This window comes from Labeo rohita, chromosome 7 (assembly GCF_022985175.1).
Source record: "Labeo rohita strain BAU-BD-2019 chromosome 7, IGBB_LRoh.1.0, whole genome shotgun sequence".
In the NCBI taxonomy this organism is placed as follows: Eukaryota; Metazoa; Chordata; class Actinopteri; order Cypriniformes; family Cyprinidae; genus Labeo; species Labeo rohita.
Genome location: NC_066875.1, coordinates 45,471,901 through 45,499,030, shown reverse-complemented (window position 1 = coordinate 45,499,030; position 27,130 = coordinate 45,471,901). Strand labels below are relative to the sequence as shown.

At 34.6% G+C, this 27,130-nt stretch overlaps 3 protein-coding genes and 1 pseudogene across 3 annotated transcripts; 3 read left to right on the top strand and 1 right to left on the bottom strand.

Moving 5' to 3' along the window:
- Positions 1-970: 970 nt before the first annotated feature.
- LOC127168618 (aerolysin-like protein) lies at positions 971-2,288 on the top strand. The gene is given in 3 exon segments (XM_051115631.1): positions 971-1,030; positions 1,252-2,039; positions 2,041-2,288. Coding segments are annotated over 2 exon segments (948 nt in total). The 5' UTR covers positions 971-1,030; positions 1,252-1,268; the 3' UTR covers positions 2,218-2,288.
- Positions 2,289-13,737: 11,449 nt separating this feature from the next.
- LOC127168567 (aerolysin-like protein) lies at positions 13,738-16,816 on the top strand. Its single transcript, XM_051115548.1, has 3 exons — positions 13,738-13,839; positions 15,360-15,513; positions 15,736-16,816. The coding sequence occupies exon 3, from the start codon at positions 15,753-15,755 to the stop codon at positions 16,698-16,700; it is 948 nt and encodes a 315-aa protein (XP_050971505.1). The 5' UTR covers positions 13,738-13,839; positions 15,360-15,513; positions 15,736-15,752; the 3' UTR covers positions 16,701-16,816.
- Positions 16,817-22,266: 5,450 nt separating this feature from the next.
- LOC127167571 (aerolysin-like protein) lies at positions 22,267-22,702 on the top strand (annotated as a pseudogene).
- A 2,104-nt stretch (positions 22,703-24,806) lies between these two features.
- LOC127168534 (aerolysin-like protein) lies at positions 24,807-26,411 on the bottom strand. Its single transcript, XM_051115477.1, has 2 exons — positions 26,365-26,411; positions 24,807-26,077 (listed from the first exon to the last, which is right to left on the bottom strand). Exon 2 carries the CDS (start codon positions 26,062-26,064, stop codon positions 25,117-25,119), a length of 948 nt encoding a protein of 315 aa, XP_050971434.1. The 5' UTR covers positions 26,065-26,077; positions 26,365-26,411; the 3' UTR covers positions 24,807-25,116.
- Positions 26,412-27,130: the final 719 nt, after the last annotated feature.

Here is a 27,130-nt window from a genome sequence, read left to right as displayed (position 1 = left end):
GTCTACTACTACAATCCACTTGAAGGAGTAAATGAAAACGAGTGAGTAAATATCTGACACTGAGTGCACCGGAAGGACTGCCGCCTTTGCATAGCTTGTGCTTGCTGTTTAATAATCATTTTAAACTGGCGAACGGTCAGCTCCAGTAGAAAGAATGAAGGATTAATTTTGAACTCTGTCATGGAAATCATGTATAAACTCTAGTTAAACAATTTAATAATCAATTTACAATGATTGAACACTTTGAACATTTATACCTGTATTGTTTAATGTTATATTACGCAGTGGACGAGAGCGTTGCAAAATGAATGCATGGATGATTCAGCTGGTTTGGGCTAGAAGGGATACAGTATCCCCAATAATGTTTCCTTCTAGCCTTAACCGGAATTCATTCGACACAGTGCATTATGGGTATTCTCCAGCCGTTGGGTGTACATCACCTGTACACTTGTTTTTGCGGTGCATTGTAGGATTGCATGAGTGCACTCGGGAATGTCCACTATGGTTTCGGACACCACTACAAATGGCTATCCCATCAAATAGTGCCCTATGCTTGTTACCTCATTACAAGCCTTGTGTTTTTGGTGTCGCATTGTAAAGTATTGTTAGTGTCTGCTGCAATTCTATACATTTTCCTTGTTTCCTGTGTTCCTGGTTTTTGAGTCCTTGCCTGCTGCATGGATACCCCTTGTCTGTGTTTCCTGCTTTGTTGCCTGTTTGGACTGTTTGCCTGTATTTTGATCATTTGCCTGTTTTGGACCTTGATTTTGGATTATAAAACTGCATTTTGATCTTCACTGTACAAGCCTCAAAGCAGTGCTTTATAACATTTTCATATTCAAACACTTATTTAAAGCATTTAAAGCATATTGCAAATTACATTGACCAAGGGTGTCTTGGTGTATTTCCAGTTACTGCCTGCCCCTTTTGGAGCTCTATTTAAGCAGCATCCCAATCAAACACATTTCACTTTTCTGTCTTTTACCATACGAGCTGATCTTGAGAAGTTCATCAGACTACAGTCACCTATGTAAGTATATTTCCAGTGACAAGTACTTTTTTATTAAGATTTTATTGCAGGACTATTCAGCAGTGTTTCCCATCCCTGTTCCTATAGGCAGACAATACTGAACAAGAATGAAAAGAAAAACATTTATTGGCTGTTTTAAAATAAAACACAAGGGAAATATACTAATAATATACTAGATTTAGATTGCCCATGATAATATTAATCTGTGATGTAACTTTCAGATCTATTTACTTCAAAGATGTCCTACCCAACAACTCTAGATGTAATTGGTGGAAGGGGAGGAAAGGAATTTTCATTTACTGGCGTAAATAACGGTGCCAGTCTAGAGAAGATCTGGGTGTGGGTGGGAGAATGGCAGGTGAAGGCTGTAAGTGTTTGGCTTTCAGATGGCAGAAAAGAAACCTTTGGAGAGCCATCTGGATCACATCAAGAGTACATATTCACACCTGGTGAGTGTTTCACCTCACTGTCCCTCTGGGGAAACGGAGCAGGAACACGTCTTGGAGCCATCAAATTCAAGACCAGTAAGAGTGGAGAATTTTTTGCAAAGATGACGAGCTGGGGTTTGAAAAAAGAGTATCCCATGGAGGTCGGCTCTGGATATTGTTTGGGAGTTAAAGGAAGAGCTGGTGCAGACATTGACTCCATGGGGTTTGTGTTTCTCAATGCAGTTCAATCAACAGTTCTCACCAATGTCAGCTATCCCACAATAAACCAACTGATACCAAAGGTAACAGTGGAAGAGCTCAAATCCGTCACTTACAAGAACAGCAGCTCCATCACTCAAAAGCAAACAGTTGAAACCTCAAAGACAATAACCACAAAATCTTCATGGTCTGTGAGTAACAGCTTTACAGCAACATTTAGTGTGGAAGTGAAGGCAGGGATTCCAGAGGTGGCAGAATTTACAGCAGGATACAGTATCAGCGTTGGAACAGAAAGCACTTACAGTCATGAGCAGTCGGATGAGAGAAAGGAAACCCTGTCTACTGCTATAGATGTTCCACCAAAAAAAGAAGGTGGATGTTGACATCACCATTGGCAGAGCCACATTTGACCTGCCTTACACTGGCACAATGATCATCACTTGCAAGAACGGCAGTGTGCTAAAGTATGAAACCAAGGGCCAGTACAAAGGTGTCACTTACACTGATATCAAAGTGGATACTAAAGAATATGATCTGTAATATTAAGACAGATGTAATCAATAAATTCTTTCATTTTATGTGTGGATTTTTTTTTTTTTTTTTTTTTTTTTTGATTTATCCACATTTAATTGTAATTTTCTTGGGCGTTTGTGATTTCAGGGGATAATAATTTTGATTTTAATATAGAAACACTGATGTTGCTTCTACTTTGTGTAATCACATTAAAATAATATCTAGGAAATCATGTAAGAATTCCAAACATGTATAATCCGACATTTAATAAAAAGCTTATACTTAAATGTTCTGTTTCCTGCACATGTCCTTCTGAAGAAACATTTACCATTTAATCCAATTTAGCACACCAGTGTAGAAATTTATGCCATCATACAAATTTGTTTAATCCAGGTTTTCAAAACCAAACAAATGCAATCCATGTTCAGGTTGAACAATTTCATGAAACTTGCTATTACGCTTCTTGGTTTGATTAATCGTTAAGTGGACATGACATCAAGTATGAATTTGACAATGCTAAGTTAGATGCACAAAAAAAACACAACAGATCATTATGAACAATATGAAGATAGTACTGTTTTAAAACATCACTGGACTTGAATTTGTCATACCTGACAACTAATCATAAATTGAAAAGGTCTTTTACAAATATAGATAGATAGATAGATATGCATATAAAAGTAAAATCAGTTTTACAATTAATAAACATAAAAAATAAACATACAAAGCATAAAAGATATAACATGTTTAAAATACTTGACTACATGGGTAGACGACTTTAGAGAAGCTAGCAATAGCAAACTACCTTTGAAAGTAAGATCCCACCATCCCTGCACATCCCTCTTCAAAACCTCCACACCTCCTGCAAAACACAAGAACGTGCACATCCTTTGACCTACTGAACTTTTTGGCAAAGTTCACAACACCAGACCCAGCTGCACTCGCAGGTGTATACCATGAATGGTTGGAATAGATATCCTTTTGATCACTGAACATCTTAGAAAAAACATCTGTTTTGATCACTGAACTTTACCTGACACAGCCCCACAAAAGTTAAAAATGCCAGATCCCCTCAATTAGACTGTAAATGGGTCGCAAACCCCCAGAAACCATCTTTAGAGTTTTACAACATTGGCTGATCTAATAAGCCATGCATCGACGATCGTAGCCCCCACTCACCAACCTCTCTGATTTATTGGGCTATGTGATACAAGCTATTTACATTTTGTGTGATGTTAAGTTTAGACGATTAACTACATGCACGTGAACGTGTGTTTTAACTACGAGTCCACAAGTCTTACGGGAAGAAAATCAGCGAGGACTCTTCTCTTGTTTTTATCGTGTAGCGTGGAACAAAACATTTGCATTCACCTTGATATTTAACTACCTACATGTACATACATTAGCGCGTTTCAGCTGATATAACAGGCCGAAAGACTGACATAAATCAAAGAGTGAATAAATAAATTAAATTGATGAAATGCACATAACTACATAAAATAAACCAAAATAAAGAAACATTTTCCTGTGGCTTAGGAGAAGTTTGTTTGAAAGGAAACTGGTATGATCTTTAAAATAAAAACTACTTGTATTAATGTTAAACAGGAAGAATGCTTTCATCAGTTAAGAAATGTCATAGATTCATTAACCCTTTAACTGCCACACCCATTTTGAACATAGATGTGAAAATGCACTATCCAAACTATTCATTTTTTTATAATTCATGAACGAAAACATTTTGTAATATGAATTTTATGTACATTTTCCATGGTAATGCAATATCTGATTTTAAAATGGTTTTCAAAAGATACATTTTGAGATCCTAAGTTTTCAACTGATATATAATTTCTTACGATTTCTAAAACATGATAGGGAAAAAAAGGCAACAAAGAAGGTCAGAACTCCTGTTATGATGTAGATTTTTATATATTAAAAAATTATTTATTCATAAATTAATCTATTACTTTTCCTACATAATTTGTCATTGCCAAAACAGTGGCCAAATATCTGTTTAGACCTTTCCAACAATATACAGTTTTGTCATGATTAGATTAGGATCTATTTGTAATATCGTGAAGTAAACTTAGGAGCCCCTCTGAGGGGACGGGTGACAGTTTAATAAAAGTCTTTTTTAATTTTAAAAAGTTTATTTTATTTAATTCTTTTATCATACATTTGAATCTTTGCACTGGCATCTGCTTATGGTGTTGGGGTTTGTGTTAGGGGGCGGGGTTTGATCACTGCACCCGTAACTTCATTTTGAGTTAGGCAGCAAGGAGAAAGGATGTATTTTCGCTGAACTGTGTAAGATGTTTGATTCTTTTTCTTTTCTTTTACTTTAACTCTTGTATCCTTGTACCTTTTTCAAATTGTAATGCTAAACTACCACATAGATTTTGACAAGTATCTTATGTTGTTGCTTAACGATCACGTCTGATACTTTTGTTTTAGATCAAAGTAAGATGCTCGACTCTTTCTTCTTTTCTTCTAACTCTTGTATCAGTAAAAACTCTACCTTTTTAAAATTGTAATGTTAGACTACAACAGATTTTGACAACTGTTGTATGCTTTAGTTTTACACAGACGTGTCTGACTGCTTTTTGTTACTGCTTAACGATCGTGTTTGATACATTTTTGTTTTAAATATATCACCAAAATTGTTTAACAATACATAAATGCACATCTTGTCTTGTTTTACTGTTTCTGGAAAAACACAGTCGACACAGTGTTTCTACTGTATGTGAAAAACTTTAATAAAAACTATCCCTTGATCCCAACTGTTTCACAATTTAAAGTTTAAAACACATAGTTTTGAACAGTTTTCAATGGCCCGCTTCAAAAAACACTTTCCCAAACAATAAGATAACGGTCATAAATTCCTTTGGATTACTGAGGTGCATAAACAGATGTACAAACAGATGTCCAGTTCGGTGGGTGGGGTGGGGGGCGGGGATTTTTATGAGTATAACTACTTAAGCCACACAGCCTTAGATGAAATCAGTAACTCACCAGAGGAGGATTAAACAACTGCAAAAACAGATTTACCATATCCACTTATTGCAAACCAGTTTGGCTTTATTTTTTCATATGCTACATATAAAAAGTTTGCTAAATTCTGTTACCATTATTCCTTTTAGTTGGGCACTTGGCCATTAACCTTGGTTGAATTAACTCTATTTCAGCAGTTGCATGCAGACAGTGCACGCTATCACTATTTTCAATCATATTTCATGGTCCTGATGTGCATCTGAAGAACCAGTCATATTCGAGAAAAATGACATAATGAATCATGCCAGATTTTCCATGCACCTATTCTGTTGTACTCTTTTTTTTGTCAGGAGCATTTTCTGTGATTGGTATTATTGATTAAAGCATATTCAAAGGCATTGTCTGCAGTCTGTCTGGTTAGTTGAACACTAAAGATATTTATTCTGAGTGATAGTGTGCAAAAGAAGTGAGACATCATCGGACTCACCAGGGTGTTGCTAAAGAGTATACAGTTTTCTAAAATATCTCAGAAAGTAACATAACGAAAAGGATTATCTGTGTGTGTGTGTGTGTGTGTACCATATCAGGACACAAATTTGTATAATGACATGGGTATGACATAGGTCATTACAATTAGGAGGTGAATTGTGATAAATAATAATTCAAAAGGCTTATAAATCATACATAATGAGTTTTTTGTGAAATTAAAAATGTGTGTGTGTGTGTGTGCACGTGTGTTTTTTCAGTCATAGTAATTGGCCATATTAAAACTGAACTTAGACATTTGAACTGCGAGAGACACCCTTAGTTTGTCTTTCTCTTCCTCAAAATTAAATTTAAATTTTAAATGTACTTACCTCAAAATTAAAATTTCCCCTCTAAAATCTGCTGTGTCTATAACAGGGCTCTACTTCCTCACATGTAGAGTAAGGACTAAACTGAGCATGTGTGAAGTAAAGTAGGTGATTTGTAAATTGTTCCAGATTGAAGTTAAAGGAATTGAAAGTGTTACAACTGATCATGTTGCAGCCATTTCATTACTCACATCAACATCACATAAACACAAAAAGCAAGGTGCTTGCTTTCACTAGAAAATGAGAAAACACACAAACTATGTTTATATCATTCTCTGTTTGTCCAAAAATAGATTAATCATTTTATTTCAGATTGTAGAATACTATTTGAATTTGCTTAATGATGCTTACATTACAAACCTTTAAAGTCATTACTGCTGCCTCATGTAGACCTACATCATGGTTTATTTCATGTAATACAATTTATGTGGACATCTAAAGCCTTCAGGTTAATGTCTATCAAAGATTAAGAGGCTAAAATTCAGTCAGTGTTGTATTATTGATTTTGTTAAGCTGTCTTCCTGACAAAACAACCATACAAATTAACAAGCCAAAACAATTACACATGACAATACAATAAAAATACAATTCAATCAATCAATTCAGTTCAATCTTTATTCTGTATTAATGTAATATATGACACACTTTATTTATTCACACATTATAGTGGTTTAGATTATTATATTCAAACAACTAAGATTTGGAAGAATTTGAGAATCAGATATAAAACTTCAGTTCACTCTTAAAAATATAGGTTCAATAAAAGGAAAATGTATGAAGATTATATTACATACACTTGGTCTTGTGGAGCAGCATTGGTGAGCGTGAAGGTGGCATCAGCACAGCTCTGTGAGCCTGCCAGGTAGTGCCAAAGTGCCAGATGACCTTTGTCATAGCCAGAACGCTTATACTCATCACTGACAGCTTGGTTCGATGATTGTCTGAAACATTACAATACACAAATGCACGTCTTGACTTGCTTTACTGTTTCTGGAAAAACACAGTCATCACAGTGTTTCTACTGTATGTGAAAAACTTTAATAAAAACTATATCCCTTGATCCCGTTTTACCCAACTGTTTCACAATTTAAAGTTTAGAACACGTCGTTTTGAACAGTTTTCAATGGCCCGCTTTAAAAAACACTTTCCCAAACAATAAGATAACGGTCATAAATTCCTTTGGATTACTGAGGTGCATAAACAGATGTACAAACAGATGTCCAGTTCGGTGGGTGGGGTTGGAGGGATGGAGATTTTTATGAGTATAACTACTTAAGCCACACAGCCTTAGATGAAATCAGTAACTCACCAGAGGAGGATTGCAGGTTTTTGTATTATTAATACGGTCATGTATTTTGTCCTTCTCCTGCATTATCAAGCTGGAATATTTTATAAGCAAGAAAATGCACATTTAAAAAAAGTCTCTACACTTGCCACCAAAATATTACTACATGAAGGAAACAACTGTGCATTTTCACTTTTCACAGTGTAAGACATCATTAATCTTTTAAATGATTATTTATTATGTACAAATTATTTTATGGCTAAGTACAATATGTTTGAATTCAAAAACATACCAAAATACAAAACACTGATGCGGATAGAGAGTGATATTCTTACTTGAGGTTCAGTGCACCATGAGAGTTTTCTTTCTCAACTCATTTCCCTGTGTACGATGCTTCACGCTGTGGGCACATCTTTATATAAAATGCAATGATGGAGCAATAATATAATATGTACATCATGCTATACACTATAAAAGGTTTTCTTTATAACTATTTTTTGTGTAGGGCATGCCATTTTCATAATGTGTCATAACTTTCTATCATGGAAATGAGCCAGGACCTCGTAAAACATATTGCGTTACAGGTAATATTTAAGTGTTTCACTTCCATATTCTGATTTATGAGCAATTCCATGCATTTCAGCAACAATACCATAAAAAGTTCATAAAAAAAAAAAAAAAAAAATTGTCTGTGCCAGTTCTGTTGATTCAGCACATAGTGGCAAAGTTAGTAGTTGGAATTACTAGTATTCTAACACTGTGTCTACACCAGACATGACAATTGTGATGTTGTGCCACACCAAAGTTGCATACTTTTGATGCTGTTTTATGACGATTGTGTTAGATTACACGTGGAAGCATTTAGTTTTCTTCTTCACTTGTGTTTTGGATTCTCAGAGCATAAGTATAGCTCAAATATAAATCAAGAATATTTGAATGTCATTTTAAGTATATTTCTGAGAATCATATAAAGTACAAGCTCAAGTATAGCTCAAATATAATTAGACTTAAGTATAAATAAAGTATACTTAAATTCCATTTTAAGCATATTTCTGAGAAGTACATAAAAAGTATACTGAAAGTATACTTTCCTATTTTATGTTTAAAAGAAGTATACTAATAACATACTTGCTAGCAAACTTCTTTTTTGTAAGGATCATCTGTCAGGCAAAATAGACAGCCATATAATGTTTTGTACTTCGGAAACAAGTTTCTCTTTCTTCAAAATTGTAATGTACTGTAAAACCTTAGAATACCAATAGAGAAAGCAGTGTATTTGTTTCACAAACATATGGGAGATGTTTCTCTTCAGCTGTCATTTGAGTGACGTTTTTGTGCCTGTGCTGAATATTTAAAAATAAACTCTGTGATGGTGTGTTAATTTAACATAAATGCAACTGCTTCTGCTCGCCTTGCTTCATTGAACAGTTTCTGTCGTAATTTACATTTTTGTGCTGATTTGTATAGCTCTTTTGTAAAATTGCTTTTACAAAGCATATTGCATATCATTATATTATTTGAAGCGAAGGTCAATCTTGCGTTTACCTAATTTAACTAAACCAGGTATTCATATTTACAAATGTTGACCACTAGGATGTGTAACTTTGATATGAAAAGTATCTATTTTATTGTGTATGCAAAAAAGCAATGCAGGAACCTGATAAAAGGTTAGGTTTGAATGCAATGCAAAACTAGGGAAACAGAACTAGGGAATGGTTAACTATAACAGCTCAAAACAAAGCTCAATTGAAAAACTTGCTTTATAGCATTTTTAAGTTAATACAGATAACTTACATTATACAGCCCAAGAAGATGATCTGAGATATAATTAATCCTATAAGTACATTTTTCTCAAAGAAAAAAAAAAATCTACAATGTCTATTGGAAAAAAAAAACAAAATCAACAGTGTTGTTGCGTATTGACTATAAGTTGTTACAGTCAAAATTATTAAACCTCCCTGACCTGCAGGTAAAAAAATATATATATAAATTAACTATTATAAATTACATTTGTATTGCCAGTAAAACATTATTTAAGAAATATGTATGTTTTTACTGTAATCTAACAATATTGACAAACACAGTCATACTGTAAACAAACAATATATAATTTGTACTTCTGTACAATTCTTTTCGATATATTTGCAATCAAATGAGCCGATTCCAATACAGATTTTTAATGGAATTATATTTTAAAACAAGAGACAATAAAGAGTGAATATATAGGTTACACAGACAAGATGTTTATATACCCTATTACAAACTCAACATGTAGACATTAAAAATTGCAGTCAACCACTGTATTTTATTCATGATCCAAACAAAGATGCTATATACATAGCATGAGCAATGTCTATTTAAAATCCCCATGAAATCAAACTGTACATTTTTTGGATTTTAGAATGAACATGCTACCCTTAATGTTATTTAAACATTAGTGTGCTCCAAAACAATGACAAAATTCATATCAAAGTAAAAATAGGTGCTAAAATCTGACTTTGTTGTATGCTTTAAAATTAAATTATTATAATCTTAATTCAAGTGATGAAGAGTTTCGATAATGATCAGTGATGACGAGTGTAACTGTAAGGTTAACCCTGCCTGGTTTAAATATTTGACAATGATTAACAGCTAAAAACATTCGTTAGAAATTTAGAAAAGTAATAAAAAAAAGTAATCAAATATGATAAAATAATTGAAATAGTTACACTAATTATTACATTTTAAATAGGGTAACTTGTAATCTGTAACCTATTACATTTCCAAAGTACAGTGCCTGGTGAAAAGCAAGAGATGCAAATTAAATGGGGGCTGTATAACCAAAATAAACTGTTCGATATCCTTAACCATTTTACAAGCCTCCTTTCCAATACATCTCACTTTTTTGAGTTTCATCACCCTAGTGAAAAAGTAAATGTATTTAAAATACATTTATTTAATGATAAGTATACTAAAAATAGATTGACATATCTATACTAACTGAAAATACACTCTAAATGCAGTTATTTCATGTTTTCATCAAGCACAAACGTAGTGCACTGCAAATTGATTTGTAAAATAGTATACTTTTTACAAATGCATTTGGGGTAGGATGAAATTATATATATATACTCCTCTTTAAGAAAGTGCACTGGCTAAGTTCTTAATTCCATCTACAACATCTTTAAAACTAGTTAAAAGCACAAAAAAATGTGATTGATTTTTGTTGAATCCTCTGTTGACCTGTTATGATTAAATGTACAGTACAATACACCGCATTTGAGTTCTACTTGTTGTGTATGAAGTAGTATAGAGAAAAATAAATGTTTTGAGTTGCAAATAATAATAATAATAATTCATAATGATGCAGTACTTTGTATAATTATGACTTTTACCTTTTCAATAATTTAACCACACTTCAAATAATACTTTTAACAATTTTGCATGGTTGCAGCTTTACATAGATATAGAAAGTAGTTACAAAAGTAAAGATATAGTCAGTATAAAATGGTGAAAAAAAATTCACATACTTGATCAGAAGGTTTATAACTTCAGTATATTCCCAATACACTCCAATGCACCTGTACCAAAACATTTTTTCCAGTAATGGTTCTTTAATGTAGGGGAGCGCGGGGCACAACCTAACACTTTTTGAATTTCTCAGTTTGTGTAAATCCAACGTGGGGTTCAGAGGATATTTTTTTATCCACGTTAATTTCACACTTGTCTTGTACAAATATGTCCCTTTGTTTCATAATTACAGTGTATACGTGTTCCGTTATTTACCTCAAAAGAAAGGAAGCGAAAAGTGACAACATGCCCCAGTATGTGGGATACATTGTAACATGTGAGAGCACGTTGTAACATAATGTTATCTGATCGAATGAAAAAATATAGACGACAAACTAAAATATTTTGTCAATAAAATAAAATGATTAACTTTTTCAAATAAAATTATGACGTTTTTTAAGAATTCAAAAAAATCACATTTTTGAGGTTCACAGTGAACACAAACGAGCCAAAATTCTTTACATTTCTTGTAATAATAATTTCTCAACATTAAACATCGATTGTCAGTCTTTATTCACCTGTTTCTTGTGGTTTCTTTTTAATATCCATAAAAGTAAATAGTGAAAACTGCATGGCTAATGTCATAGAATAGCATAGTTTAATATAGCGGGGCAGATTGTAACGCAGTGTTACAACTTTCCCCATCAGCGCGACTGGATTGTAAAACTGGTTAGTGTCTTCTGCTGGCGTGCCAAGCATTAATAAGCTATCTAAACTGATAAATAACAGATTGGTGATTAAAATAATAGCAGATTTGTCTTATTTTAAATGAATACTAAAAACTGAGAAGAAAAATTTACTTTTACTGTGGTAAAATAAATATTCAGCGATATCATCAAAAGGCTTTTGGGGCACTTTTTTCTCTGTATAGTGTTGCTATGGCAACTAGTAAATACCGTAAATTTGGTTATGCTAGCGTGTGTGGAAATATTTAAACCACGTATGTTCCCAGCAAACACAGAGCGTTCCCCTATGGTTCCCATTTAGTTATTTTTTGGGAACCAAATGAGAACGTTCTAGGAACGTTCCCTGTAGGTTCTCTTTTTAATAACCTATAAAGAATGTTCCCAGAACATTCCCTGCAGGTTAGTTTTAGGTTTTATTTTTACAATTTACATAGAACGTTCCCAAAACGAATGCAGTGTTATCCTAATTAAAGTCAAATAAATGTTATTCGTTTTAATGTCTGTAAAAATAAAATTCACATTTTTAAAAGCCAGCATTTTGTTGAAGTCATTGTTATTTGGTGCTTTAATAAACATAAAATCTGTGTTATGGTACCTCTAATTATACATATTAACGAATAAGAAAAATCTAACATAATAAAGAGTAATTCAATCTCATTTAATGCTCATGATGGTTAAATGTGCTCAGATTATCTCTAAGGATTAAACAATAGTTTAAAACAGGCAAAACGTGATTGGTTGGAGCGAGAACATGCAACGATTGGTCAGCCCCACGTGGCCGGTATCTGATTGGCTTAAGTAAAAGGTGGGTGGAGTCCATCCATTTGTGGATCAGTGTGCGTCTTGATGCTTGAAATGTTTCAAAATCCACAAATAGGCGCAGCGATTCACAAATGCACACAGAGCAATCCACAAATATGCGCTACGATCCACAAATGCACAGAGAGCAATCCACAAATACACGCAGCGATCTACAAATGCACAGTACGCGATTCACATATAAATGCCGGGCAAAGTTGTGTTTGTAGAATAAAAAAAATATTTGTGAGTATGTTTTTTATTTGCAATTCTGATTTTTTTACTTGTGAATATAATTCATGTTTGTGGAACTCTAAGATTTATTTGTGGATCTCATTCTATTTATTTTGTGAATATGCTTTGTTTTTGTCAATCGCTTTACATTTATTTGTGGATCATAATGTATTTATTTGGAATTATGCAACAATTCTAACTCCATAATATGATGTTCCCACGAATTAATATCTCGTGGCCACGACAAACTTAAGTGAACCGAAGGTGTCCCCTCCCGGTCACCGTAACTTAGACTACTTTAGGTAACGTTTATTCATTATAAACTTAATATGAATGCTGTTTACATTGCGTGCAATATAATAATTTATATTATAAAAAAATAAAAGAAATTATGAAATAATCTATAATAATTATATAACAATTTATTAATTGAAAATAAAATAATAATGAATCTATCTCTGATAATCCCGGGTTGCTATGGTCACGCAGGTTTGTTTATGCAATAAACTCGTGGCCACGAGAAAAATGTGTCGTTCCCTCAACATAAGAAGTCGTGGCATAAGTATGTCGTTACCTCGACAAAACGTTCTCTGGCCACGATGTAATATCACGTTCCCACAAATTAATATCTCGTGGCTGTGTTATATTATCACGTTCCCATGAGTTTATATGTCGTGGCCACGACAAAACTAAGTGAACCGAAGACCTCCCCTCCCGGTCACCATAGAATACCAGTTTGCTAAACACACTCACGGTCAAAACACGCATCGACTCAGTGATACATGAAACACTGATTACATTACACATAACATTACTTGTTTTATTTTACATATTATTACAATAATGCTGTGATGAGCACCACTGTCCTGGTCGTCCATTTTGAAGAGACTGGTTAACTGTGCTGAATTACGGCTGGTCCCGCACTGATTGTAAGGCAAAACGTGATTGGTTGGAGCGAGAACATGCAACGATTGGTCAGCCCCACGTGGCCGGTATCTGATTGGCTTAAGTAAAAGGTGGGTGGAGTCCATCCATTTGTGGATCAGTGTGCGTCTTGATGCTTGAAATGTTTCAAAATCCACAAATAGGCGCAGCGATTCACAAATGCACACAGAGCAATCCACAAATATGCGCTACGATCCACAAATGCACAGAGAGCAATCCACAAATACACGCAGCGATCTACAAATGCACAGTACGCGATTCACATATAAATGCCGGGCAAAGTTGTGTTTGTAGAATAAAAAAAATATTTGTGAGTATGTTTTTTATTTGCAATTCTGATTTTTTTACTTGTGAATATAATTCATGTTTGTGGAACTCTAAGATTTATTTGTGGATCTCATTCTATTTATTTTGTGAATATGCTTTGTTTTTGTCAATCGCTTTACATTTATTTGTGGATCATAATGTATTTATTTGGAATTATGCAACAATTCTAACTCCATACCCGCGCACCCCTACTGTACAGACAACGACCACATTGCACTTTGAAATGTGGACTGCATGCAGCCCTTTGGGATGTCAAAATATTATGAATTATCAAACGAATTAGTACAATTATCTTGACCAGCCCTCAAAACTACACAAAAAGTTAACATGTCAAATGAATTAAAATAGTAAATGTATTAAAATAATTCCACTTAATGCGTCACATATAGATCCGCAACGTACTGCGAGACTGTCAAACCGTCAAATAATTGCATTGCCTTTTACATTAGGAACAGTTGTGCAGTGCCTTGAGTTGAAGCGCGCAGAAACAATGGGCAGAGAAATGTTACGGATGGATTTATTCCTTCCACATGCACTTCCACAAACGGGACTGTCTGTTTTGTGTGTACAAGAATAAAACTTACAACGTTGTTCCGGTTTATCCAATTGTTTCCTGCAGCGTTAATGACAGGTGATATTAGGTACAAGGTAAGCAAAACACTCCAAGGATATTTAATGTTGTGTCCGCTGGCTTTATGTCTTTAAAAGCTTCAAGTTTAAGTTCCATACAGGCCGTTTCACGTTTATTTTCACGCACCGCTTACTGCGCCTATATTAAGACTTTTCTCTGATGTTCTCTGAATAAGTGAGTTGGCTAGTATGCTGGTTGTGTTAGTAATAGGCTATTTCTTAAGTAGTTAGAAGCATACAATAATGGTGCCATTAGCACACTTCAAGTGTTCTTGGAATGCCATTGCAGTGTTTTAAAGTCACTAAAAGTAAAGGATAGTATAACTTAAGTTTGTCATTAGTATAATATTAATGTAGGTTCGACACTCTTTCAGTGTAACTGAATTGCAATTATGTCACCACAATGCGTTTGAAGTTTACGCTGAGGGAATTCTGCATTTCAAAACTTAAATACAACAGCGGATATTTAAATTGTACTTAAGTATACTTGAAATAGTTCCACTTTAGCACAAACAAGCATATTTAATACAACTTAAGTTAAACTTCAGCACTGCTTTTGCACAACTAAAATGCATTTAGTACAAAATTAGTTGTTCCAATTTAACAGACTTTAAGTATACCAATTTATAGTGTGCCACAAATATATTTAGTACATACGAATAAATTATACTTAAGTATACTATTTTTTTTTACTAGGGTACTTATTAGAAATTCTTAAACATTTCAGATTTAATTTTAGATAGCCATTATATTTTTCTACATTATATAGTTCAATCTACACTTCGAATAGTTTCAAAAATACACATACCCTAAGTACAGTGCACTAAAGTGTGTTGGAAACTTTATTTTCATATTCAAACACGTACATTGCAGATTACATTCACCCAGGGTCTTGGTGTATTTCCAGTTACTGCCTGCCCCTTTTGGAGCTCTATTTAAGCAGCATCCCAATCAAACACATCTCACTTTTCTGGCTTTTACCAGACGAGCTGATCTTGAGAAGTTTCTTTAGACTACAGTCACCTATGTAAGTATATTTCCAGTGACAAGTACTTTTTTATTAAGATTTTTATTGCAGGACTACTCAGCAGTGTTTCCCATCCCTGTTCCTATAGGCAGACAATACTGAACAAGAATGAAAAGAAAAACATTTATTGGCTGTTTTAAAATAAAACACAAGGGAAATATACTAATAATATACTAGATTTAGATTGCCAATGATAATATTAATCTGTGATGTAACTTTCAGATCTGTTTACTTCAAAGATGTCCTACCCAGCAACTCTAGAGATAATTGGTGGAAGGGGAGGCGATGAATTTTCATTGACTGGTGAGGAAAATAGTGCCAGTCTAGAGAAGATCTGGGTGTGGGTGGGAGGATGGCAGGTGAAGGCTGTAAAGGTTTGGCTTTCAGATGGCAGAAATGAAATCTTTGGAAAGCCATCTGGATCACATCAAGAGTACATATTCACGCCTGGTGAGTGTTTCACCTCACTGTCCCTGTGGGGAAATGGAGCAGGAACACGTCTTGGAGCCATCAAATTCAAGACCAGTAAGGGTGGAGAATTTTTTGCAAAGATGACGAGCTGGGGTTTGAAAAAAGAATATCCCATGGATGTTGGCTCTGGATATTGTCTGGGAGTTGTAGGAAGAGCTGGTGAAGACATTGACTGCATGGGATTCATGTTTCTCAATGCAGTTCAATCAACAGTTCTCACCAATGTCAACTATCCCACAATAAACCAACTGATACCAAAGGTAACAGTAGAAGAGCTCAAATCCGTCACTTACAAGAACAACAGCTCCATTGCTCAAAAGCAAACAGTTGAAACCTCAAAGACAATAACCACAAAATCTTCATGGTCTGTGAGTAACAGCTTTACAGCAACATTTAGTGTGGAAGTGAAGGCAGGGATTCCAGAGGTGGCAGAATTTACAGCAGGATACAGTATCAGCGTTGGAACAGAAAGCACTTATAGTCATGAGCAGTCGGATGAGAGAAAGGAAACCCTGTCTACTGCTATAGATGTTCCACCAAAAAAGAAGGTGGATGTTGACATCACCATTGGCAGAGCCACATTTGACCTGCCTTACACTGGCACAATGATCATCACTTGCAAGAACGGCAGTGTGCTAGAGTATGAAACCAGTGGCCAGTACAAAGGTGTCACTTACACTGATATCAAAGTGGATACTAAAGAATATGATCTGTAATGTTAAGACAGATGTAATCAACAAATTCAATCATTTTATTTTATTATTTATCCACATTTAATTGTAATTTTCTTGGGCATTTGTGATTTCAGAGGATAATAATTTTGATTTTAATATAGAAACACTGATGTTGCTTCTACTTTGTGTAAACACATTGAAATAATATCTAGGAAATCATGTAAGAATTCCAAACATGTATAATCTGACATTTAATAAAAAGCTTATACTTACATTTTCTGTTTCCTGCACATGTCCTTCTGTGAAGAAACCTTTACTATTTAATCCTAATTTAGCACACCAGTGTAAAAATATATGCCATCATACAAATTTGTTTAATCCAGGTTTTCAAAACCAAACTAATGCAATCCAGGTTCAGGTGGAGCAATTTCATGAAACTTGCTATTAATCTTCTTGGTTTGATTAATCGTTAAGTGGACATGACATCAAGTATGAATTTGATAATGTTAAGAAAGATGCACAAAAAAACACAACAGATCATTATGAACAATATAAAGATATTACTGTTTTAAAACATCACTGGACTTATTTGAATTTGTCATACACGACAACTAATCATAAATTGAAAAGGTCTTTTACAAATATATAGATAGTTCACGTTCAATGTGCACAAGCAGACCAGAGGCTAAACATCATTACACCTAATGGTATCAGTAAACCCAGCTATACTACTTAAACTCTTCTCAGTTGCCAATTCATATTGCCAAAGCCCATTTGCTGTAAGTTTTATCTAATTTTCCACTAGGCTCATAATTCTCATAATTTATATATATATATATATATATATATATATGTATATATATATATATATTAGGGGTGTAAAAACAAATCTACTATGCTAGGTTACTATGGAAGCCCATTTCCGCCACTGAATTAAAAAAAAAAAAAAGAAAAAATATTTTTATCTCACAATTCTGACTTTTTTCTCAGAATTGTGAGATATAAACTCGCAATTGCGAGATATAAAGTCAGAATTACGAGTTACAAAGTCGCAATTGTGAGATATAAAGTCAGAATTGGGAGATATAAACTCGCAATTTCAAGGAAAAAAGTCAGAACAGTTTGTTATGCAGTACACATACCTACATACATAGGCTACAAAGAGAGATTCCTTGCTCTGAAAGACTATTCACAGAACATGGCATAAGGCCTTGTTCATCAAGACAATTTGATATGAATGTGTCCAGCTCCTCCAGATACTCAAAGATGAATAAAAAGACATCTCTTGCTTCATCCGATTCTCCCTCTGGTAGTCTTTGATGGCATTCTGTTGATTTTTACTGTCCATCTGTAGAAAGGCAGGACCTTTCACCTCCCCACAGAGTAACTCACAGTGACTCTGTTTCCAGCACCACGATGGACCTTTGCAAACTTTCACTTTATGTACTCTTGACACTCCAGTTAAAAATAGAGAATACAGTTGGAAGGTATATGTGTCCACTAAAAAGTATTCACCTCATCATTCTACATACAAACATATGTATGATTTATATATATTTATTTATCTATATGAATATCTAGAGAAATGCTCTCACCATACCTCCATGCACCACTGCATGGCTTATGTGGTCTTTTTTTTACTTACCCACACGGCAAACAACAACTTCTTTTTAGCAGTTAACAAACAAAGGCGTCTGTAGGCGGCTGCCAGTGAGGCGGCTGCAGTGAGAGGAGGAGAGAAATAAGTGCAGTCAAGACGGACAGTTCTGACCTCTCGAAGTAGAACAGAGATCGAACGAGATCAAAGGCGGATATCGCTTTATCACACGCACGTGCTGTGTTGCTGATAAACATGATATAATTTCAGCTCTGTTGTTTTTATATGAAAATAAATATGATGAACAAGACACTCAAAGTGCTTGCTATTTAATTCCACACGAAAGGCGCATTTATCATCCATTTTTACTTTAATATGCGTGTATTTTAGATTTTTATAGAAATATGACAACAATCACATATCTCACGCAGAGATCGCACTGGCATAGTGTTCGGGAATATTCATGCATAATTAAAACACATAACCACATGATATTAGATTAAAAAATAAAACATTTTAGAAATGGGCTTTAAGGCGTTTCCCATTGTGCTTTTGGTCAGCTCAGTCGGTGGAGAGCTACTGCGCCCGACTGTTCAATCCGACACTGCCTCCTCGCCATCGCGAGAGTTTTTTGGCCCAAGTCAACATGACATCAGAGCAAGGCGGACGTAGCTCGGACACATTTCTAACCGGCATGCGTCAGCGCGGCGACAGCACTTAAATACCGCGCTGTTTCGTCCCACATATGAGTTGTTTGGCTTCCCATAGTCGTTATTGTGGAAGTACATAAAATAAATCAGACATTTATTTTTCTTTCCTCTGTTATCACAATGTAAGGGATCGCGCCAGCGCCGCCGACCCGAGAAGTGCGGTGTTGCGCTTTATATGAGATGTATATTTGCAAGAAATATAGCAACAGCCAACCATTATGAAGAAACGTTATTGTGACTAATTTGCAGAGCGGTACATCAGACAATTGCGACTTTATATCTCGCAATTGCGACTTCATATCTCACAATTCTGAGAAAAAAGTCAGAATTGCTAGTTTGTATCTCGCAGTTCGGAGAAAAAAGTCCGAATAAAAAGTCGCAATATTTTTTTTTTTTTTTAATTCAGTGGCGGAAATGTATACCGTGGCCGAGAGAGCTCAACATGCTGCAACTTAAGAAATAGAATATGCAAATAGAAAAAACGACAACAAATTAAGAAAACATCTTCATCAGTTTGACAACACAGGCGCTGCAAATCCTCGCAACGCAAACACAAATACGGAAACGCGCTGCAAATTCTCACAAAACAACCAAACACAGAAACGCGCTGCAAATAGCACGGACCACAACGGAAATGTTTCAGGGGGACCTCAAAAAGTGACGAACCCAGCTGGGACCTGATTATTTGTTCAGTGGCTTTTGGTCAGAGCAGAGGTGTTGTCCGTGAACTAAAAGGTGAGGTTTTTTTGTTGTTGTTGTTGTTGTTTTTTTTTATTTGAAAGAACATGTCAAAATATTGTTCATAAACCTTTGCTTTGTTGGTAAGCTTACTTTGCTTTAGTGTCCTTATTAGTGATGAATGAAATTTACTATGTCAGGCTCACCTACCTTACAATTTCTCTGACAAGCTTCATGTAACACTCTGCCCTGCCCGCCTTAAAAAACTCAGACCAATCAAAACTATTTTTACATGTCAGCAAGTGTTGAAGTAACAGTGCAATATCAGTTATTGTGACTGACTGTAAAAAAATGAAAGAGATATCATGATGTAACCTTATTTGGCCCATTTTACCTAATAGGCCATTTTAGCTGACTTCACCCTACAAAAAAAAAAAAAAAAAAACAGGTGTCACAATGGACCTGGTTATTATAGTTTTTTTTTTTTTTTTTTCCAAAACAAATAATCAAAAAAGGAAATTTTTACAATGGGCTCCATATAATGTGCTTATTTGGAACACCAAGGTTTAAAAGGAAACCATATATTTATGAACCCACTTGGACTTTTCATGTATGCAAAAAAAAAAAAAGGTTACTTAAATGTGTCAGTACAAACTTTTATTACACTACATTTCAATATTAAAGCCTTTTATCAGCTTTAGCTTATAATGTTCCTCATTTGTATGTTACTTTGGATAAATGCATTTACCAAATAAATAAATGTAAATATAGAGCTGAGATAAGAATGTCCTTCATAACTGCTAACTGTACTCATCATTCAGGCAAAATAAATAGCCATATGTTTTATACTTTGAAAACAAGTTTCTCTTTCTTCAAAATTGTAATGTACTGTAAAACCTTAGAATACTAATAGAGAAAGCAGTGTATTTGTTTCACAAACATATGGGAGATGTTTCTCTTCAGCTGTCATTTGAGTAGTGTTTTGTGCCTGTGCTGAATATTTAAAAATAAGCTGTGATGGTGTGTTGATTTAACATAACTGCATCTGCTTCTGCTCGCCTTGCTTCATTAAACAGTTTCTGTCGTAATTTACATTTTTGTGCTGATTTGTGTAGCTCTTTTTTTACAAAGCATATTGGATATCATTATATTATTTGAATCAAAGGGCATCCTTGCGTTTACCTAATTTAACTAAACCAGGTGTCCCATCTTGTCTTGGTAAGCCTTCACCAGCTACAATCTCTTTAAAATTCTGTACATTGCACGCAGTCATACCTCAAATGTGAATTTGTAAATGTAATGTGCTTTAAAATTGTGGCTAAGCAAAAAAAGTTTTTAAAGGAAATGCATTTTATGAAAGCAGTATGCACAATATTCATATTTACAAAATGGCAGTGTCGACCACTAGGATGTGTAACTTTGACAACCTGTAACAACTACTCCATGCTGATAAAATGTTAGGTTTGAATGTAATGCAAAACTATGCAAACATAGAACTAGGGAATGGTTAACTATAACAGCTCAAGACAAAGCTCAACTGAAAAACTTGCTTTAGCATTTTTAAGTTAATACAGATAACTTACATTACATCTAACGCAGCCCAAGAAGATGATCTGAGATATAACTAATCCTATAAGTACATTTTTCTCAAGGAAAAAAAAAACTATTGAGTCTGTCTATTGAGAAAAACAAACTCAACAGTGTTGTTGTGTATTGACTATAAGTTGTTACAGTCAAAATTATTAAACCTCCCTGACCTGCAGGTAAAAAAAAATATATAAATTAACTATTATAAATTACATTTGTATTGCCAGTAAAACATTATTTAAGAAATATGTATGTTTTTACTGTAATCTAACAATATTGGCAAACACAGTCATACTGTAAACAAACAATATATAATTTGTACTTCTGTACAATTCTTTTCAATTATTTTCTTTATTTTTGCAATCAAATGAGCCGATATACAGATTTTTAATGGAATTATATTTTAAAACAAGAGACAATAAAGAGTGAATATATAGGTTACACAGACAAGATGTTTATATACCCTATTACAGACTCAGCATGTAGACATTAAAAATTGCAGTCAACCACTGTATTTTATTCATGATCCAAACAAAGATGCTATATACATAGCATGAGCAATGTCTATTTAAAGTCCCCATGAAATCAAACTGTACATTTTTTGGATTTTAGAATGAACATGCTACCCTTAATGTTATTTAAACATTAGTGTGCTCCAAAACAATGACGAAATTTATACTAAAGTAAAAATAGGTGCTAAACTCTGACTTTGTTGTATGCTTTAAAATTAAATTATTATAATCTTAATTCAAGTGATGAAGAGTTTCGAAAGGCTGATAATGATCAGTGATGACGAGTGTAACTGTAAGGTTAACCCTGCCTGGTTTAAATATTTGACAATGATTAACAGCTAAAAACATTTGTTAGAAATTTAGAAAAGTAATAAAAAAAAGTAATCAAATATAATAAAGTAATTGAAATAGTTACACTACTTATTACATTTTAAATAGGGTAACTTGTAATCTGTAACCTATTACATTTCCAAAGTACAGTGCCTAGTGAAAGGAAAGAGATTATCAGAAGTGAAACCTTTGGCATGCCCGGTGAGTGTTTCACCTCGCTGTCCCTGTGGGACAATGGAGAAAAAACACGTCTTGGAGCCATCAAATTCAAGACCAACCAGGGTGGAGAGTTTTTTGCCAGAATGACCAAATATCAACAGAAGTCCCCATGGATGTCGGCTCTGGATATTGTCTAGGAGTTGAAGGAAGAGCTGGTGCAGATATTTACAGCATGGGATTCATGTTTCTCAACAACGTTTCTCGAAATTCTGACCTTCCCTGTTGATGTACCACCTAAAAAAGGTGGATGTTGACATCACCACCGACAGAGTCGCGTTTGACCTGCCTTGCACTGGTACAGTGAAGATCACTTGCAAGAATGGCAGTGTGTTACAGTATGAAACTAAGGGCCAAAACAAAGGCGTCACTTACACTGATATCAATGTGAGTAGTAAAGAATTTGATCTGTAATGTTAAGGCAGGTTATACATGCAACATAAATCCTTTGATTTTCCTTCTGATTTGATCAGTTATGTATCAGTTATTCTAATTTCAGGGGTGTTCAGGGAAAATATATATTAATGTTATACTCAAAATTATATGCTATTATTTTAATACAGAAGCATTCACATAGCTTATGCTTTTTGTAATCATTACTGACGTTTCAGTGTTATGAATCCTGTCTGGACTGCTCACCACCAGAGGTCACCTGTGCATCCCACTGACAGTTCACATCACACAGACTGTTGCACCACACCCCGGACTACGTTTCCCATCACCCATTGCGCTGATTGCGCTAACACCTGTACCCAATCAGGCGTGCTATATAAGCCTCGGACTTCCCTTTGTATTGGACCGAGTATTGTGGTTTATTGGTTTGTTTCGCGTTGAGTTCCCAAGTTCCCACTGTTTCTCTTCCTGGTCTTCTCGTTTCATCTGTCTCTCCGCCTGCCTTGTGGACTTCGCGCTCGTTTATCTGATTACCACTTTGCTTTTCCCCCTGGATTACGTTCGCTGTTCATCGACCCTCGCCTGCTTTACAGACTATCCCCATGTTTAGTCTACGCTGTACCTGTCTGCCATTGTTTCGACCCTGCCTGTTTTTCACTATGTCTCTGTCTCGTCATAATAAAAGCTTGCATTTGGATCCGCTCACTTCTCGTCTCCCTCTCCACCTTACAGTCAGTTATTCTACATTTAATTATAATTTCCTTGGGTGTTTAGGGGAAATATATATTAAACATTTATGTCATTCTGAAAAAAATGTTTTCTGATGTTAAAACAGAAACATTCTTATAGCATCTACTTTGTTTAATCACTTTAATATAATCTCTGGAAACGAATTATGTGATTTACTTTTCAGAATTTCAGATTTGTTTACTGACATTTAATAAAAGAACTACGCTCTGTTATAAACCAAAAACAAAACTTGGTCAATTCATTTTTTCTTACAACTTACAACTCTTTTATAAATACATGCAAATAAAAGCAAAAAAAGAAAGAAGATAAGTTATTTGTATAGTTTGTCATGGTTGTACTTACAAATGCAAAATCAATTGCTTGTGACTTACGAGTTTGTCTGATGTTTTACTAAAATGTAATTATCATAATTTGTGTACAATACCCAAATAATTGAAACGCTACTGTAAAACAGTTTTCCCTGAAGAAGCCGGAAGTGCCATCACTGTTCGTAAACAGTTACTTAATCTATTCTGTCTTACGTTAATGTAAACCACCAACAACTTAAAAAAAAATTGCATACAATCGCACACAAGGGAATGCACATGCTCAGTCCAGCTCAGGTGTCAACGCCAATAATCTCTGCCCACCATGCTACTCCACCCTAATATAAAAATTCACTAGGTTTCAAAAATTACAATTAAATTACTAACTGCAAAATGACACCTAATCTTAATACAGTAATGATTCTTACACACTTTATGCACTGCTGTGGAAAACTTTTGTAGCTAACTTAAATTTAAAAAATGCACTTTTTATTATATTGTTTAAATGTATTTAAATTAAACAATATATATAACTATATTATTCCATAAAAATGTAAACTTTCAACAACCTGATTGAGTTGAATTTATTTATTTATTTATGTTTGTTTGTTTATTGTTCAGGTGTTTAATTGAATGGCTTACTGTGACCTGAGAAAAACAAACATAATTCATACATATTGGATGTGATTATAGATTGCTCACCACAAGCCATTTGATTTATGTATTGATATGGAGATATGCATACATAAACCCATATTAGGGATCATTTTTATGTGACAGTTATTTGTCCTAATGTGGCAATTGTGATTCTTTGTTGTAAATTTGTATTAGCACTTCTATCATACTTTTCCCCCACCCCTAAAGACCAATGCAATGAAAGTAGGCAGGGTTTACTGTTCACAGAAGCAGGAGCAAATTTCAGCCCGGGGTCAGCACACAGATCTGTGTGCCTAAGTCGGCTCTGTATTATGGTAGGGCTAAGCTGTACTGACTTCAAACGAAATATGAATACGAAATTATATTCGGGAAAACACCATTAAATTGAGCTACATTTTCATTTACACACAGGGTTCATTTAAAATGCAATGCTTTTATTAAATAGTTGATTAAACATCAAATAAATGAGATAATTTGTTAGTAGTGATGATTACAAAATGAATGAAGCTATATGAATATTTTGTAACAGAATCAGAAAAGATTATCTGGAAAAGACAATGCTGAGTATATATTTCCCCTGTTTAAAATCATTGAGCAAAGAAAGAGTCATTTGAAATGGACCCGTTGAAGGGAAGTCAAAACAAAACATGATCAAAGGTAGATCAACTGATACGTTGCTGGTAAAATCAGATAAAATCCAGCCAAGAACAATCTGCCTTAACTTCACAGATCAAATTCTTTAGTATTTACTTTCATATCAGTGTATGTGATGCCTTTGTATTGACCCTTGGTTTCATACTCCAACACACTGCCATTCTTGCAAGTGATCTTCACAGTGCCAGTGTAAGGCAGGTCAAACGTGGCTCTGCCGATGGTGATGTCAACATCCACCTTCTTTCTTGGTGGAACATCAACAGTGGTAGACAGGGTTTCGGTTCTCTCATCGGTGTGCTCATAACTGTAAGTACTTTCTCCTCCAACAGTGACACTGTATCCTATTGTAACTTCTATAATCTCTGGAATCCCTGCCTTCACTTCCACACTAAATGTTTCCGTAAAACTTGTACTTATCGACCATGAAGATGTTTTGGTCACTTTCTTTGAGGTTTCAATTGTTTGCTGTTGATTAGTGGAGGTTTCATTCATGTAGGAGCCAGATTTGATCTCTTCCACAATCACCTGCGGTATCAGTTGGTGGAGAGTGGGATAGTTAACATTGGTGAGAACTGTTGATTGAACTGCATTGAGAAACATGAATCCCATGCAGTCGATGTCTGCACCAGCTCTTCCTACAACTCCCAGACAAAATCCAGAGCCGACATCCACTGGATATTCTTGTTTTAAACCCGAGCTCGTCATCTTTGCAAAAAATTCTCCACCCTTACTGGTCTTGAATTTAATGGCTCCAAGATGTGTTCCTGCTTCGTTCCCCCACAGGGATAGTGAGGTGAAACCCTCACCAGTCTTGAACGTGTACTCTTGATACGGCCCGTCTTGAGTACCAAAGCTCCCAATTCTGCCATCTGAAAGCCAAACCTTGACAGCCTTCACCTGCTGTTTTCCTACCCAGACCCCGATCTTCTCTAAACTGGCACCGTTCTTCTTACCAGTAAATGAAAATGGAGCACCTGCTGTTCCACCAACTTGTTGCAGAGTCGTTGGGCTGGGCATCTTTGAAGTTGATCTGGAAATGACATTGCAGAATAGCATTCAAAGTAACATCAGAGATATAAATCAAGTGCATTTATTATTGTGTCTCATGATCTAAAATGGTTTTTAGAACTCTTTAGAACATTTTTTGTTCCATGATTTCAACTATTTAAAGTAATTTGTATATGCATTTCCTCCCCATTTCCTCACATTTATTCTATATTGTATTTCCCATAATAACCTCCTACAAAAAAAAAATAATAATAATAACCTCCTACATGAGTTACATCTTAAGTACCCATCACTAGGAAAAATACTCACAGATGACTGAAGTCTGATGAACGTCTTCTCAAGATCAGCTCGCCTAATGAAAGCCAGAAATGTGTGATATGTTTAAATGGACAACTGCTTATATAGAGATCCAAACAGGGCAGGCAGTACCTGGAAAACACACCCTGAGTCAGAGTCATTTACATAAAAAATCTTATTGCGTATGAACATTGATAAGATGTGGAAAAATGCTCATACACCCTCGTGGCTGATTAATTAAACTCTGTGTTTTTAATTAAACCAATTTTATTTTAATAAAATTAATAGATGTTTTAGCTCTATTTAGAGCTGTTTTACATAAATAGTTGTGAGTAAAGGCTTTACATTATTGTGATTACTGCTCGGATTTCTGAACTTTGAGTCTGGTTTAATTCATATTATGTCTGAATCAATGAATGCCTTGCAATACAGATTGCAACATAGGTTTGTTTTCTGTGTGTTGCATAATATTAGGGAGTTTAAAAAAGTGCTGACTGACTTAGTGGTCGTAACTTCCCATCAAATTTGAGAAGAATTTTTCGTAACACTTTCTATGAAGCCTGTATTTATAACACATTATAATGGTATTCTTAAGGCATTATAATGAATGCATAATGCATTATAAACATTTAAAAAACCTTATAATATGCTATATAATCTCATAAATAATCATAACAACAATTATAATACATTATAATTTGTAGTTATAACTTTTAAGAATATAATTATTTATAACACACAATGAACACCATATTAAATCTACATTTTGTGAGTGGTT

What these genes read in the sequence shown, in the direction of transcription:
- LOC127168534 (XM_051115477.1), bottom strand. Translation starts at nt 26,064, where the DNA reads ATGCCCAGCCCAACGACTCTGCAACAAGTTGGTGGAACAGCAGGTGCT.
- LOC127168567 (XM_051115548.1), top strand. Translation starts at nt 15,753, where the DNA reads ATGTCCTACCCAGCAACTCTAGAGATAATTGGTGGAAGGGGAGGCGAT.